This window comes from Hemicordylus capensis, chromosome 6, assembly GCF_027244095.1.
Source record: "Hemicordylus capensis ecotype Gifberg chromosome 6, rHemCap1.1.pri, whole genome shotgun sequence".
Lineage (NCBI taxonomy): Eukaryota > Metazoa > Chordata > Lepidosauria > Squamata > Cordylidae > Hemicordylus > Hemicordylus capensis.
Genome location: NC_069662.1, coordinates 148,718,910 through 148,733,335, shown reverse-complemented (window position 1 = coordinate 148,733,335; position 14,426 = coordinate 148,718,910). Strand labels below are relative to the sequence as shown.

Genomic DNA, 14,426 nt, shown 5'->3' with positions numbered 1-14,426 from the left:
ACTTGAGTCTTCCCAGTCCTAGACATATTAAAATGCCATTTTAAAGAATTGTTTTATTGTTTTTAAATGCCTGGCTTGCTTTTTCTGTGTCTAATTTAAACAACTGTGTCTAAATATATTTTCTGTAGTTTGTGTTACTTGGTGGTATTAGCAGGTTTGTGGTTTGCAATGTATTTTTGTTTGGTTTGTGGCTTGCTCCAGTGGGCTTGTAGTCTTCTGTGGTTACTACTTGTTAGTTTGGATTGTGCACCTTTTTGTCTTGGTCAGGTACGGTTTGTGGTTTGTAGTTATATTTGTAGTGTTTTTGTAGTTTTCATTTTGGTCACCGGTGGGTTTTGTGACTTTGCATTAGGTGTTTGGGCTGGTGGCATACCTAGGCATGTGAAAGCAGGGTGTGTGGTGAGTTGCCATGGGTGCCAACTAGTGTTGGGTTGGGTTCTCTATGGCCCATAGATTCCACATAGGGATTCATTATGTAGAATCTATGTGACATTATGTAGAATCTATGTGACATCATTTGAAGAAGCAAGATAGAAAACGTATTGAGCTTTTGAACTTTGGTGCTGGAGAATACTTTTGAGGATACCATGGACAGCCAGGAAAACAAACAAATGGATCATAGAACAAATCAATCCACTTGAGGCACAAATGACCAGACTCAAACTATCCTACTTCGGACACATTATGCGAAAACTCAACTCCCTTGAGAAGTCCATAATGCTGGGAAAAGTTAAAGGAAAGAGAAGAGGACGACCAGCACCAAGGTGGATGGACAACAACAACGAATGCATCACTGAGAGACTTTAAAGGCCAAGTTGAAGACAGATCATCCTGGAGCGAATCTATGTGGTCACTAAGAGTTGACACCGACTTGACGGCACTTAATCAATCAAAATGTGACATCAAAGAATCCAATCCCCTTTACTCCCTATGGGAGAAATAATAAAACTTAAATTTTAAAAAAATAATAATTAAAAATTGCTGCTTTGACCAATTGCTTTGGGGCTTGGGTAGTAGTTGGCACCCATGGTGTGGGTGCTATGGGGTTGGCAACCATGGCACCCACAGTTGCAGGGGCGTAACGAGGCTGGAGTGGGCCCAGAGACAAAATTTTAAAATGGGCCCCTGATACACACACACTCACTTCACATGTGACTTGCCTCTGGGGGGCCCCTTGAGGGGTGGGGGCCCCCAGGCAGCCACCTCCCCTTGCCTAATGGTAGTTATGCCCCTGCACAGTTGGGTACTACCCATAGGGGCTGGTTTGATCCCCATTATTCCCTATTGCGAACCTTTTAGAACTGGTTCTAGGAGGGGTTCTAATTAGAACCGAACCATGGGCCAGTTCTAATACTTTAGATTCAGAACTGGAAGAGCCGGTTCGAGTTCGGTTCTAATTAGAACCGAACCACAAAAACTGCTTTTGTGCACATCCCTAATGTCTATGATGGAAGTTTAAGGAACTGGACTTCCAAGAAAATCCAGACTTTTCTCTGTTCAAATAAACTACTAGGGACGCTGTTTCACCACTGCCCACACCCTGTTATTGTTTGTATGCCGCTGAGAAAAAGCACTCATTTAAAGCATGAATTTCCTCAGAAGGATGTTGCTTTATTTACTAATTTTCAAGTAACAACCCACTGCCCCCAAAAGAGGGAGTCGGGTTGTCTTAAACGCGGATAAGCAAAACCTGACTGTCAAAAAGAACAGGCATCGCCTACATAACACGCAAATGCAAGGTAGGAGCTGCGCGCGGAAAAGACAGGATGACGCACGCGCAGCCTGACCACCACCAGGTCCGCTCCTCTCCGGTGCTAAAGGAAGCCGCACTTATTTATTTATTTGAAGCAGCGGAAGTGATAGGCTGTTTTGGCCCTTTGCGCTCGCCGTCGCTCGGGCGATACCACTCTCCCTCCTATCTGGAGGGGAGGAACAAGAAAATAGAAAAGATGACTTTGAACGCTGGGCTCCGGTTGGTGGCTCTGTGCTGAGTTCGAAACCGAGATGAAGAGGCCGAAGCGAAACGCAGAGCGGCCGGCCGGCCGAGCTTGAGCCTCGGGGCGCGTGGGCGCCCGCGGGAAGCCAGCCGCCGAATGGACGAGTCCCTTCTCCCCCGCCCGCGCGGCGGAGGTCCTGGGAAAGCAGTGGGCGGGGCTCAACGGGCAGCCGTGGCGGCTGGGTAATGGCAGCCCTGTGAGGAGGACTCGGGACAGCGGTGGGGCAGGAACCGCAGCCTGCGCGACGCACACGGCGTGGGGAGGGGGCGGGGAGGCGACACTGACCCAGGCCTCTCCTGTTGCCAGGTAACGGCGGGCGGGAGGGCGGGCACGCGCGCCCATCGCTCTTCTCTCTCGCTCTTCTCCACCCCTCCTCCCTCCACCCGCGATGCTGTTTCCTCGCTGATGCCCCGCGAGGGTCAGGGGTCTTCGCCCCCTTCTCCTCTTCCTCCTCGCCGCTCTTGTCCCCCCGCCCCCCTCTCCCGGTCTCCGGCTTCCTCCCCATTTCTCTTTCGACTGCGTGATCTCGCCGGCTGCGCACAGGTCTGTGACCCTCCCGGGTGCCGCCCTTGGCTGAAGCCCTTTCTGTTTGCTCTCCTCCCTCTCTGCGCGCGTCTCTGGTCTACACGGACCAACCTCTTGGGCGCGTATGCGGTTTAAGGAGTGTGCGTCTTAGGTGCGGGGTGCCTATGGGAGCATCTCAGGCGTGCTACCTGAGGAACAGAGGAAGCTGCCTTCTACCGAGTCAGACCCTTGGTCCGTCTAGCTCGGTATTGTCTACCCAGACTGGCAGCGGCTCCAAGGTTACAGGCAAGAGTTTCTCCCAGCCCTGCCTGGAGATGCCAGGGAGGGAAATTGGGAACTTAGGCTGGCAAGCATGGCCGCACACTTCCCAGAGCGGCCCCATCCCCTAAGGGGAATATTTTGTAGTGCTCACACATGTAGTCTTCCATTCAAATGCAAACGGGTGGGCCCTGCTTAGCAAAGGAAAACAATTCATGCTTGCTACCACCAGACCAGCTCCCCTCCCCTCCAAGCAGGCACTGGATCCTTCTGGCAGGCAATGGATCCCTGTAGAATGCCAGTGATGTAAATAAGTGGCTGATCCCACAAAGAGGTGCTTAAGGTTATTTAGTTAAAATCAAGGGTTCTCAAACTGGGGTCCCCAGATATTGATGGACCAAAACTCCCATCATCCCCAGACACAATGGCCCAAGGCCATTCGGGGAAACCATCAGTGGTTTCTCAAACTTGGGTCCCCGGATATTGCTGCTAGAATGACTACAGCTCCCATCATCCCCAGCCACAGTGTCTTAGCCATTGTGGCTGGGGATAATGGGAGTTTTAGTCCAGTAATATCCAGGCACCCAAGTTGAGAACTGCTGACTGTTTCCTGAATTGCCTTGGGCCATTGTGTCTGGGGATGATGGGAGTTTTAGTCCATCAACATCTGGGGACCCAAGTTTGAGAGCCCCAGAAAGTTTCTCTCCCCCACCAGACACAACTGAATTTCAAATCAATGTTGGGAACCCCAATGACAGTTCTAAGAATCCTGGAGAGGAAAAACCCAACCATCAAACTTGTGGACAGGGCCATCAAAAATTCATGCATCCCTTGCCTTGATGTGACCACTCCACCATCAAGCGAAGGAAGGTCATCACAGTAAATCCACTGATTCCCATACCTAAAGTGGAATTGCAGCAGTTCCGAATGCATCCAGTGAAAAGAATCTACAGTTTAGCCCTTAGAATTACATGTCATTGTAACAACAATTAAAATTACAAGTATCTCTCACAGAGAATATCCTCAGGTCATTGAGTGTAACATTCACTGGGCATCTATAGTTTCCAGAGAATCTTGCCTCTACAAAAGTGATATTAATCGGTAGCATTATGCCCCTTTTGTGGTAGACTAAGATGGCAATTGTTTACTTCTTTGTGGCAGTAAATCCCATTGGCCTGAGTAAGCATGAAACACTGTCCTGTGTCACCTTTGCAATTAAGAAGAGCAGCCCTTTGGTAGCTGCCACTTCATAATGCTTTGAGAAAGACCTCAGAAAAGCCTTCATTTGCGTTTCTCCAGATCTATGCAAACCACTTGCCGGAGCTGAACTCTACCCACCTCTGCCTAAGACTATAATCAAATTACATCACTGTGAATCTAATAATTACATATCCTGTATTTTTCTTGTCTGCCACTTTCAAAAGCAGAACGACTTACTACATCTAAAAGAATACCTTCTGTACATTTAACAATGTATTGTATATGTTATAAATTCATTTTAGCCACTCCTAGAAGTCAGCTGTATTTTTGGGAAACAGCTACTTACATTTCTGTCAATTTCAGAAACTGCAAGTTGACAATAGCAACCAAAAGGTTTTAGCAAGCTGTTAAAGGACATCTCGGTTTTGGTGGCTACAACTTTTTCATACTTAGGAAACATTTCCAACAAAATACCCAGTCCTTTGACACCAGAAACAGGAGAGAACTTCTGGGTATGCAGACTGAATACCCACCCGTGGCCTTAACTTGGAGGATAATGCTCAAACTTGTGCTTTTAGGTCATCTTAGAACTGCTCATGTTTCTGTAGTGGATGGCACCTTCTTGAGAACCCTCTCCATCCTTTGTATTCTTAAAACTGTCACCTCGGTTCCCAGTCCCTGGTTGGAAATCCAGCTGCATTGCTGATGAAGGCAGAAGCCAGAACATCTAACTAAATATTACCTGCTTCTCTGTTTTGTTAGTCACGTGTATTTTATATATGTAAAATGGATGTACATATATAGGCATTTCCTCTAACCACCTGCCCCCCCTCTATAAATACACACACTGGCAGGTATAATATAGGCCAGGGCTGCTCAAGTTCAGCCCTCCTGCAGATGTTGGCCTACAACTCCCATAATCACTGGCTATTGGCCACTGTGACTAGGGATTATGGGAGTTGTAGCCCAAAAACAGCTGGGGGCCCTAAGTTTAGCAGGCCTGATATAGACCAACTGTATGCCAACTTCCTTCATTGTGTAACTTCCTTCATTACACTAGCTGAATGAGAGAAGTTGCACACACTTGAGACATTTGCAGAAAAATAGGTATGCAAGTACATGTACCTTTCACTTTCTCAGTGCAGTTTATGCATTTGGTATCTCTCTAGCTTTGTTCACACACAACCACCTTCTCTGTCCTCTGCATTCATTCTGTCAGGATGCCTTCAGTAGCAGATGTCCTAGCCTAACTACCAGGAAGGAATTTTGATTCACCCTGGGCAGGTTCCAAACTCCAAGACATAGGCAAAGACTAAAATCAACAGCGAGATGTAAATTTGGCATACTTAATTAAACAAAGGGCTTATCCCAATGGTATTTTTTCCTACAGACTCTTACGACGGTTTTAGTGGTGTGCATGGAACCGTGGCATTCCGGTTCTCAGCCGGGTGGGGTGGCGCATTAAGGGCAGGGGAGGGTGCACTTTCCCCTCCCGCCACTCCCCCCCCCCACTGTCGCTCCATTTTTGAAAAGCATTTGGGGTGGCAGCGTACCTCCCTGCCTCCCCTTCCTCCGTTTCTCAGCAAAAGACTTCAGAATGTGCGACTGCGTGTGCGCACATCTGACGTACGTACGCACGTGATGCGTGCGTGCAATGCGCAGTCGCACATTCTGAAGACTTGTTCCAAGAAACGGGGGAAGGGGCAGCAGGGAGGTACGCTGCCGCCCCAAATGTTTTTCAAAAGTGGAGCGCCAGTGGCGGGAAAGTGGCGGGAGGGTTAAGTGCACCCTCCTCTGCTCTTAAAGAGCCACCCCAACTGGCTGTGAACCACGAACCCCCACCTTCCCCATGAACCGGTTTGCAGGCCTTTAGAATGGCTTGTGAACCGGTCCATGCACATCACTAGACTGTTTCACATAGAACACTTCTCTGTATAGGGGTGTTCTCCATGAAAGAGAAGGATCATGTACACAGGTCTTTCTCGGAGTGGTTATTTCTGTTTTGGGAAAATGACACTTTGACTAACATCATATGGTGATGTTCACTAGTTTAGATGGGTTTTAAAAGAGAGAACTGGACAAATTCTTGGAGGATACCAACTGTTAACTATATTAGGTGAACTGAACCCTGCTGTTCAAAGACCTTTAAATATCAGATATTGGGAGCAATAACAGGGATTGACTATTGCCGGTTCAAATCCCCACTGGTACTATATCGGGCAGCAGCAATATAGGAAGATGCTGAAAGGCATCCTCTCATACTGCGTAGGAGGAGGCCATGGTAAATCCCTCCTGTATTTTACCAAAGAAAACCACAGGGCTCTGTGGTTGCCAGGAGTCAAAGTTGACTCAACAGCACACTTTACCTTTATTACCATTATGCCCTATTTGTGAGTTTCCCAGAAACATCTAACTAGTATCTGTTGGGAACAGGATGCTTGGACTACATGGGCCTTTGATCCAGTCCAGCAGGGCTACTCTAATATTCTTTAAAAGGGATATATAATATTCTTAAAACATTTTTCTCCCAAATGTTCCTGGTTCTCCCAAGTTTACACACTTAAAATATCAAGCAACAAAAGTGTTAGGCTGCTGTCCTTAGCACACACATGTGGGAGGAGGCATCACTGAATGCAGTGGGATTTATTTCCTCATAATCATGGATATAGGATTATGCTTTTAATCATCCTTGGCTCAATTTCATCTCAAGCCATCTTTTAGACCGTCAAGCAAGACAAGATCTTATATGTGAAATGGCCCTTAGTGGTTCAAGAATATGCTATAAAGGAGTGTTAACATACAGTTGCTTAAGGTAGAAGTTTGCCATTTGATTCATAAAGAAGATATATTAAGAAGTTTTAATTTGCTCATCAGTAGTAAACAGTACCTCAGGAAAATCCCTTTTCCATTTAAAGTAGTCATTCCAGGTTTGTCCACATGAACAGACTGCCACAAGAGCTCTTTGTTTATTAGTAATTTAGCTAATAACATAATATCATTTGTTTCTACCACTGTGACAACTTTTGTTACTCTGTCTCTCTTAATATATTTGGAATGTTTTTTCTCCATTTGCCGTGGTTTCTTGCTTTCTCTCACTGCATTCTAGGAATAGTTATTCATATGCTTTTAGTGTGAGTAAGGCAGCATACAAGAAACTGTGTTTGATAAGAGTGTTCTTGCTAACTCTTGCAGAAGGAGAGAAATAATTATTGTTAATTCTCAAATAATCAGCACGATCAGTTTTAATTTTTCTTTTTCCTTTCTGGGATGTTGGGTAACTTGGAGGAATTTTGTTATTGCTTTTTTGTGTGAATGAACAGATGTTTATTGAAGAATATTGAGTATTCTAAACCCAAATAACTTAGCTTTGACTCAGTAGCTCTTAAGCTTCCAGAGATTACGTTATGTGACATCTTAGTTACGGTTCAATAAATTTCCTTGCTTTTGAATGAGAGGGAAAACTACGCATCCAAGGTGGCAGATAAAGTGACTCTGAATTTGGGATTTGGTCATAATTTGGTGTTTACTTATTTCAACAAATATTAATAAAGCATAATCTATTGGAATGGATAAGATCTCACTCATGATAGTTGGTTCATTTTAGAACTTGCTTAAGGATTGGTCCCAGCCAGTTATATATTTTGCATGTAATAAGAATATATTGTGAGAAAAAGCTATTGTGATAGCCTTCAGAACTGTCATAACATTTTGCATAAATATTCTAATTATATTTTTTGATGCTGTTATACCTGGTATATTTCACAAAATATTTGTGTATATAAACAGATAATAAATTATGTATTCCATGGAATAGTTGCCTCTCTGTAGTATTTACTCCTAAAGAAATGAAGTCTGTAGGTATATGCACACAAATTACATATTTGAATGCCATCTGAAAAGTAACCATAGTTAGGCCATGATGTCTGAACCAACCCAATGCATTTAAAATAATACAATGGATTAGGTTTTTGAGTGTTTAATATAGTTAAGTTTTACTCAGATCTCATCTTAAACTAGGTTACTTCTGGAGAGGCATTTATTATGTCTCTCCCACCTTTGCAGGGGTGAGGGGCCTATTAGGATGTTCCGGCTAAGAAGGTTATTGGATCCCATAGGATTTCAAGAAGCCCTGGAAGGATTTAGTGTTGGCTCTGCCAGTGATTCTGTTGATGCCCTGGTGGAGAACTGGAACAGCATATGCACTAGGACAGTAGACATGATCACTCCTAAGTGTCCTCTCCAACCTGCTTCAAAATGGGCCCCTTGGCATACAGAAGAACTGTGGGAGCTGAACTGGGAGCACAAGTGGAGAAAGACTCGACTGGAATCTGACAGATTACAACATAGAGTGCATTTGAAGATGTATGCTCAGGCAGTACGTGTGCCAAAGAAGCTATTCTTTTCTGCCCATATTGCATCCACAAGCTCACGTCCAGTGGAGTTGTTTAGGTTTGTGAGAGGGCTAGTACATGCCCCTTCTTCCTCGAATCAGAATTTTGAACCATCAACTGCCCATTGTGACTTTTTAATGAGTTATTTGTGGATAAAATCTCGTATTCAGGCCAACTTAGATTCGGACCCCACAATTCTTGCAGGGTCTGATGCTGAGGTGTCCATCAACTCCTCTCATGTGGATAGGCTAGACCAGTTTCAGTTTGTGAAACTGTGGTCAGTTTGTGACATGGTGATGATTGGATAAGCTGCTTGGAACAGGCGGCCTTTCACCTGTTTTCTTGACCCTTGTCTGGCATGGCTTATACTGTCAGGCAGAGGGGTTGTTGTAGAGAGCCTGGTCGATACTATAAATGCTTCTCTGAGGGAGGGCAGGATACCCCCTTGTCTTAAGGAGGTGTAGTGACCAACCACTCCTTCTCCCCTCAATATTAAACCGGAAGTGAACCCTGTCGTGACAGACTGGTGAACTCATAGAAACATAGGAAGCTGCCATATACTGAGTCAGACCATTGGTCTATCTAGCTCAGTATTGTTTTCACAGACTGGCAGCGGTTTCTCCAAGGTTGCAGGCAGGAATATCTCTCAGCCCTATCTTGGAGATGCCGCAAGGGAGTGAACTTGAAACCTGCTGCTCTTTTCGGAACGGCTCCATCCTCTGAGGGGAATATCTTACAGTGCTCACACTTCTAGTCTCCCATTCATATGCAAACAGGGCAGACCCTACTTAGCTAAGGGGACAAGTCATGCTTGCTACCACAAGACCAGTTCTCCTCTCCAGGGTTCAGTCTATCAGCACACCAGGTGGGTGGGACCTAGAGAGCCATGAGGAGGAAGAGAAGGCTCCTTTGTGAGAAGAAGCTAGGCTGGAGGTGAGAGAAGCACGGGCAGAAAGGCTTAGTGAGGAGCAATGGAGTTTTGCTTCCTCATGGTCAAAAGCTAGCCTGGAGATTTCTCTCATGGAAGGACCTCTGAAGCTCCTTGAAAGACGGGGGCAGGAAACTTGAATTCTCATCCAGGATTTGGTGAGTTCAAGAGAAAGGAAGCCAGGACTTTGGCTTCTGGAAGTTTAGTCTAGGGAAAGTTTGTTTAGTCAGATTTCATGTTAGACTCTGTGTGTGTGTGTGTGTGTGTGTGTGTGTGTGTGTGTGTGTGTGCGCGCGCGCGCACGTGCGCTTTGTAGATCCCTGAAACTGTTCTAGGTTTGTTTACTTGTAACATAACTAAACTAAGAAACATTAGCCTTTGCCCATCTAGCCAGCTCATTGTAAAAGACTCTGTATGCTTTTTAAAGGTATCTTCCCACATCTCTGTTCCTTGCAGCTGGGGTGCTTTTTGAAGTATTCTTGTAACCACTGAGTATTTTTACTTGTAACTAAAAGCTGAGAGAGCCTCAGACAGCAGCAGTCTGTAGCCTTTGAATAAAACTTTCCCCCCTTTTCTTCTTTGCATTTTACAAGTCTCTCTGGGTGGATTTTTGGCTCAGGAGAAAGTGTTTTTTACTCTGGTGCAAACATGCCTCAGACTCGGTCCACTTGGATCAGTTTTCTTGCCACATGTAGACTTGCATGTGGGAGGTTTATGCATTTAGCTTAAAGCAACACAAAGGGAGTTTCCCCCTGGGATTTCCACCCCAAGTCCAAGAAGGGTCAAGCTCTGCAATAAAGAGGGGTGGCAGCGGCAGCCATTTTTGAACCTACCAGAAATACAGGAAAGTAAGGAAAAGCCTTTGCCGGAAAGCATAGAGGGGATGGTTCAGCATTTTACTTCCCCTCACATGGGCTTGCTCTGAGAGCTTTAATTCGCTACAGGAGGCAATCATTAGATCCCTTCTGAAAAAGCCTGCATTGGATCCCTCAGATTTAAGCAACTATAGACCTGACTCCAACTTTACATAGTCGGGCAAGGTAATTAAGAGGGTGGTGGTCCTGCAGCTCCAGGGGGTCTTGGAGGAAATTGATTATTCTAGACCCATTTCAAACTGCTTTTTGGGCGAGCCATGGGGTGGAGACTGCCTTGGTCTCCAATGGGATGGATGATCTCCAATGGGAAATTAACAGAGGGTGTGTGACTGTTGCTACTTTTGGATCTCTTGGTGGCTTTCGATACTACTGACCATAGTACCCTTCTGGAGTGTCTGAGGGGGTTGGGAGTGAGAGGCACTGCTTTGCAGTGGTTTCACTTTTATTTCTCAGGCAGATTCCAGATGGTGTTCCTTGGAGAGTGTTCTTCAAAATGAGAACTTTTATATGACACCCCCCAGGACTCCATGTTGTCTCCAATGCTCTTTAACATCTACATAAAACCGCTGGGAGAGATCTTCAAGAGATTTGATGCAGGTTATTATCAGTATGCTGATGACACCCAAATCAATTTCTCCATGTCAGGAGAAGGCATAATCTCCCTAAATAGAAGGCATAACCTCCCTAACCTATTCACCCAGGCTTTTAATTAAATATTGTTTTAAGTTTTATCATCGTTTTAAAATGTAGTTTTAAAATTTAAATTGCTGTACTGCTTTTAACTTTTATTGTGTCATTTATTTTGTTTTAATTACTGTTTTAAGTTTTTTGTTTTCATTTATTTTAATTAACGTTTTAACTTTTTGTTTGCTTGTTGTAAACTGCCCAGAGGCATGAGTTTTGGGTGGTATAGAAATGTGATAAATACATACATACATACATACATACATACATACATACATACATACTACCTGGAGGCAGTGATGGGCTGGATGAAGTGTAAAAAACTGAGACTGAATCCAGAGGTACTTATTTTGCAGGATCGGAAACTCAGGAGACAATTTTGATCTATCGGTTCTGGATGTGGTTACACTTCCCCAGAAGGAACAGGTACTTTGTCTGGAAATGCTTCTGGATCCAAACCTCTCCCTGGTGTCTCAGGTTGAGGCAGTGGCCAGAGGTGCTTTCTATCAGCTTCGGCTGATATGTCAGCTGTGTCCCTTTTTTAAGATAAACAACCTCAGAACAGTAGGTACATCTGCTGGTCATCTCCAGACTTGACTACTGCTCTATTTGGGGCTGCCTCTGTAAATAGTTTAGAAACTGCAGTTGGTACAGAATGCAGAAGCCAGATTGGTCTCTGGGTCATCTCAAAGAGACAATATTAGTCATATATTAAAAGATCTACATTGGCTACCAATAATTTTACGGGGAAAATACAAGGTGCTGGTCATCACCTATAAAGCCCTAAACAGCTTAGGTCCTGAGTATTTAAGAGAAGTTCATCTGTAGTTGCCACCTGCTTGTCTGGTGGCTGCACAGGCACGGGCCTTTTCTGTTGTTGCCCTGATAATCTGGAATGCGCTCTCAGCTTAAATCAGAGCTTCCCCATCTGTGACAACTTTGAAAAAGTTTCTAAAGACACATTTACTCACACATTTACTCACCCAAGCTTTTTAACAAAACTTGTAGTTTTAATTTGTTTTTAGCAATAGCAATAGCAATAGCACTTACATTTATATACCGCTCTATAGCCGGAGCTCTCTAAGCGGTTTACAATGATTTAGCATATTGCCCCCAACATTCTGGGTACTCATTTTACCGACCTCTGAAGGATGGAAGGCTGAGTCAACCTTGAGCCCCTGGTCAGGATCAAACTTGTAACCTTCTGGTTACAGGGCGGCAGTTTTACCACTGCGCCACCAGGGGCTCCCTGGTTTTTAATTTCCCTAGGTTTTTAATTTGTTTTAATTTGTTTTATGTTGCTGTAAAGCACCCAGAGACAGAAGTTTGTGGCAGCACACAAATATAATAAATAAATAAATACACTAGCCAACCCGCACAGAGCATCTGTGCGCTCTTTGGGGCCAACTGTTCCACCCTCCCTCCTGCCTCACTCTCCTTCCCTCTCCCTCCCGCACCACACTCTTGCCCCTTTTCCCCTCCCTCCCACCACACTCTCTTGCCCCCTCCCCTCGCTCCTGGCCCAATCTCTCTTGCCCTCCCTCCCCTCTCTGTCACCCTCCTGTCCTCCCTCTCCAATCAGGCACCTCTGCCGCCCAGCCAATCAGGTTGGGTGCCGGGACGCACATTCGAAGGCACAACCAGGAGAAATAAATATATAGATTATAACTTAAACTGGGGAAAATATCAAATATAAATATTTATATTTAAACATAAAAATAATTGATCTCCCCCCTCCCCACCCCCGTGAGCATTAAACACTGTTAAGGAAAACTGGAGTTCCCATTTAACCAGTATTTGAAACCAGCTCTTATGGTACGAGCAGGAAATGGGTTCCCAAGGAGAGAGGGAGCAAGCCCTTTTATGGTTGTGTCCAGTCTAACTCACGGTTAAGAGAAAGCCTGTGTTAAATCTTCACTGGCCCCAAATACAAGCTTGGTACATGCTGATTCCCAAAAGAAGCTTAGTACATGTTTCTGAACGGTCAGAATTGTGCAGTTGGGGCTCAGACAGTGTAAGTACAGTTCATATTTTCTTTTGGTGTATTACTTAAGTGCCTCTCTAAGTGGTTCACTGGCCTAATGGTTGGCTTCCACGAAACCCAACCCTGCTAACTGGGCAAAGAGGCACCTTTTAATGTGGTGATTCTCTTTATTTAGCAGGGGGATAGTAACTGGCCCTATCCATTCCCAGCACAGTACTTCCAGTGACTGTTGCTGGTGTCTATCTTTATTTCTCTGTGTAAACCGCCCTAAAAATGTTCAGTTTCACAGTATATATTTCTGTTGCAAAGGCTGAATTGAAACAATTCAGCTACTTTCTCCAGGCTCTGCTACTATATATATTTTCCCTAGATAGCAGTAGGTCGAAGACGCTAGTCTAACTAGTTCGAAACTTGACCTGAACTACTGAGACTCTTCTCGTGACATTTCCCCCCCACATGAATCAAATGCTTGTATTGGGTGGTCTATGATTGACACTCTCTCTCTCTCTCTCGCATGTACATACGTGCATTTGTTGCATGCCTAGCAAAAATGTGGATTAAAGAGACCAATCAGCAAGCAGAATTTTGCACTGAATGCTGGGAAAGTACTACAGTAACAAAGACTACTGAGAGTACCAGTAGAAATCAGCCTGTGTAGTACAGTTTATCTGGGGGATATCATCTTAGGTGTTCACAAGCAAACAGACTGCATCATAAAATCACATTTTACAACTAGAGAATATTCCTTTAGTTTGAAACTAATAGTGCGGATTTTGTGGTTGTTTTTGCAGATTAACACTAACACCCCACGATGTCCTTGAAACCACGCGTAGTTGATTTTGATGAAACATGGAACAAGCTTCTTACAACAATTAAAGCTGTTGTTATGTTGGATTATGTTGAAAGAGCGACATGGAACGACCGCTTCTCGTATCCTTTAAGCAGAAGGTGGATTCTCTTATCACATCCCAGTATGTGTCTTGCACATGCTGCTTTGACATAACCTTACATTAGTTTGGCCTGATATAAAGCCAGTTGAAATGAAATGTGTCTCCAGTGACCTCATTTTTCACTGGCTCTGTGAAAGTGAGGATCTGCTGTGCTCTGTAAATTCATTTGCCAGAAAAGGTGTGTGCAGCATAATGAACAAAGTCTAAATTGATCACTTACTAAGAATTGTAAGCTATGAGTGAATTACAAAGACCATCTTTCTAAATGTGATACTTGGCATTATGGTATTTATTCCACATTCCTTATTAAAAGAAACAAAAGATTTGAGCAAACTTGCCAACAGTCCCAATTGCTACATCCAGCTTCATTGGAACCCCCTACTCAGCTTTATCACAGTTCCACTAATGAACCTCAGCCCAGGTTATATTTTTGACAGCTGGCTTTTGCTAAGGCTAAGGTTTGATTGTCTGTGACTGCAGAGAGATTGCCTTGCTCTGGAAGGAAATAAAGCCATTTCCCTTCCGTCTCCTTGGTATTCTTGGAGGCTGTGACAGTCTTTTCCTGAGCCGTCCTACCTATTGCTTGATCATGTTCTGTTTGTTAGGGTGCTTATAATTCTGAGTTGTGTAAGCT

The 14,426-nt window shown here is 44.5% G+C and overlaps 1 protein-coding gene across 5 annotated transcripts in view; it reads left to right on the top strand.

Moving 5' to 3' along the window:
- Positions 1-14,426, top strand: part of CUL2 (cullin 2) — a 90,353-nt gene that overhangs the window by 17,798 nt on the left and 58,129 nt on the right. Inside the window, exons 1-3 of one of the 5 annotated variants that reach the window (XM_053259648.1) lie at positions 2,021-2,303; positions 11,215-11,284; positions 13,634-13,772. In XM_053259648.1, coding sequence (XP_053115623.1) covers positions 13,654-13,772 — 119 coding nt within the window. In that variant the 5' untranslated portion in view covers positions 2,021-2,303; positions 11,215-11,284; positions 13,634-13,653. Of the gene's footprint in view, positions 1-2,020; positions 2,304-2,345; positions 2,541-11,214; positions 11,285-13,633; positions 13,773-14,426 lie in introns of those variants that run through there. The other 4 variants (XM_053259646.1, XM_053259650.1, XM_053259649.1 and 1 more) reach the window with 4 other exon arrangements.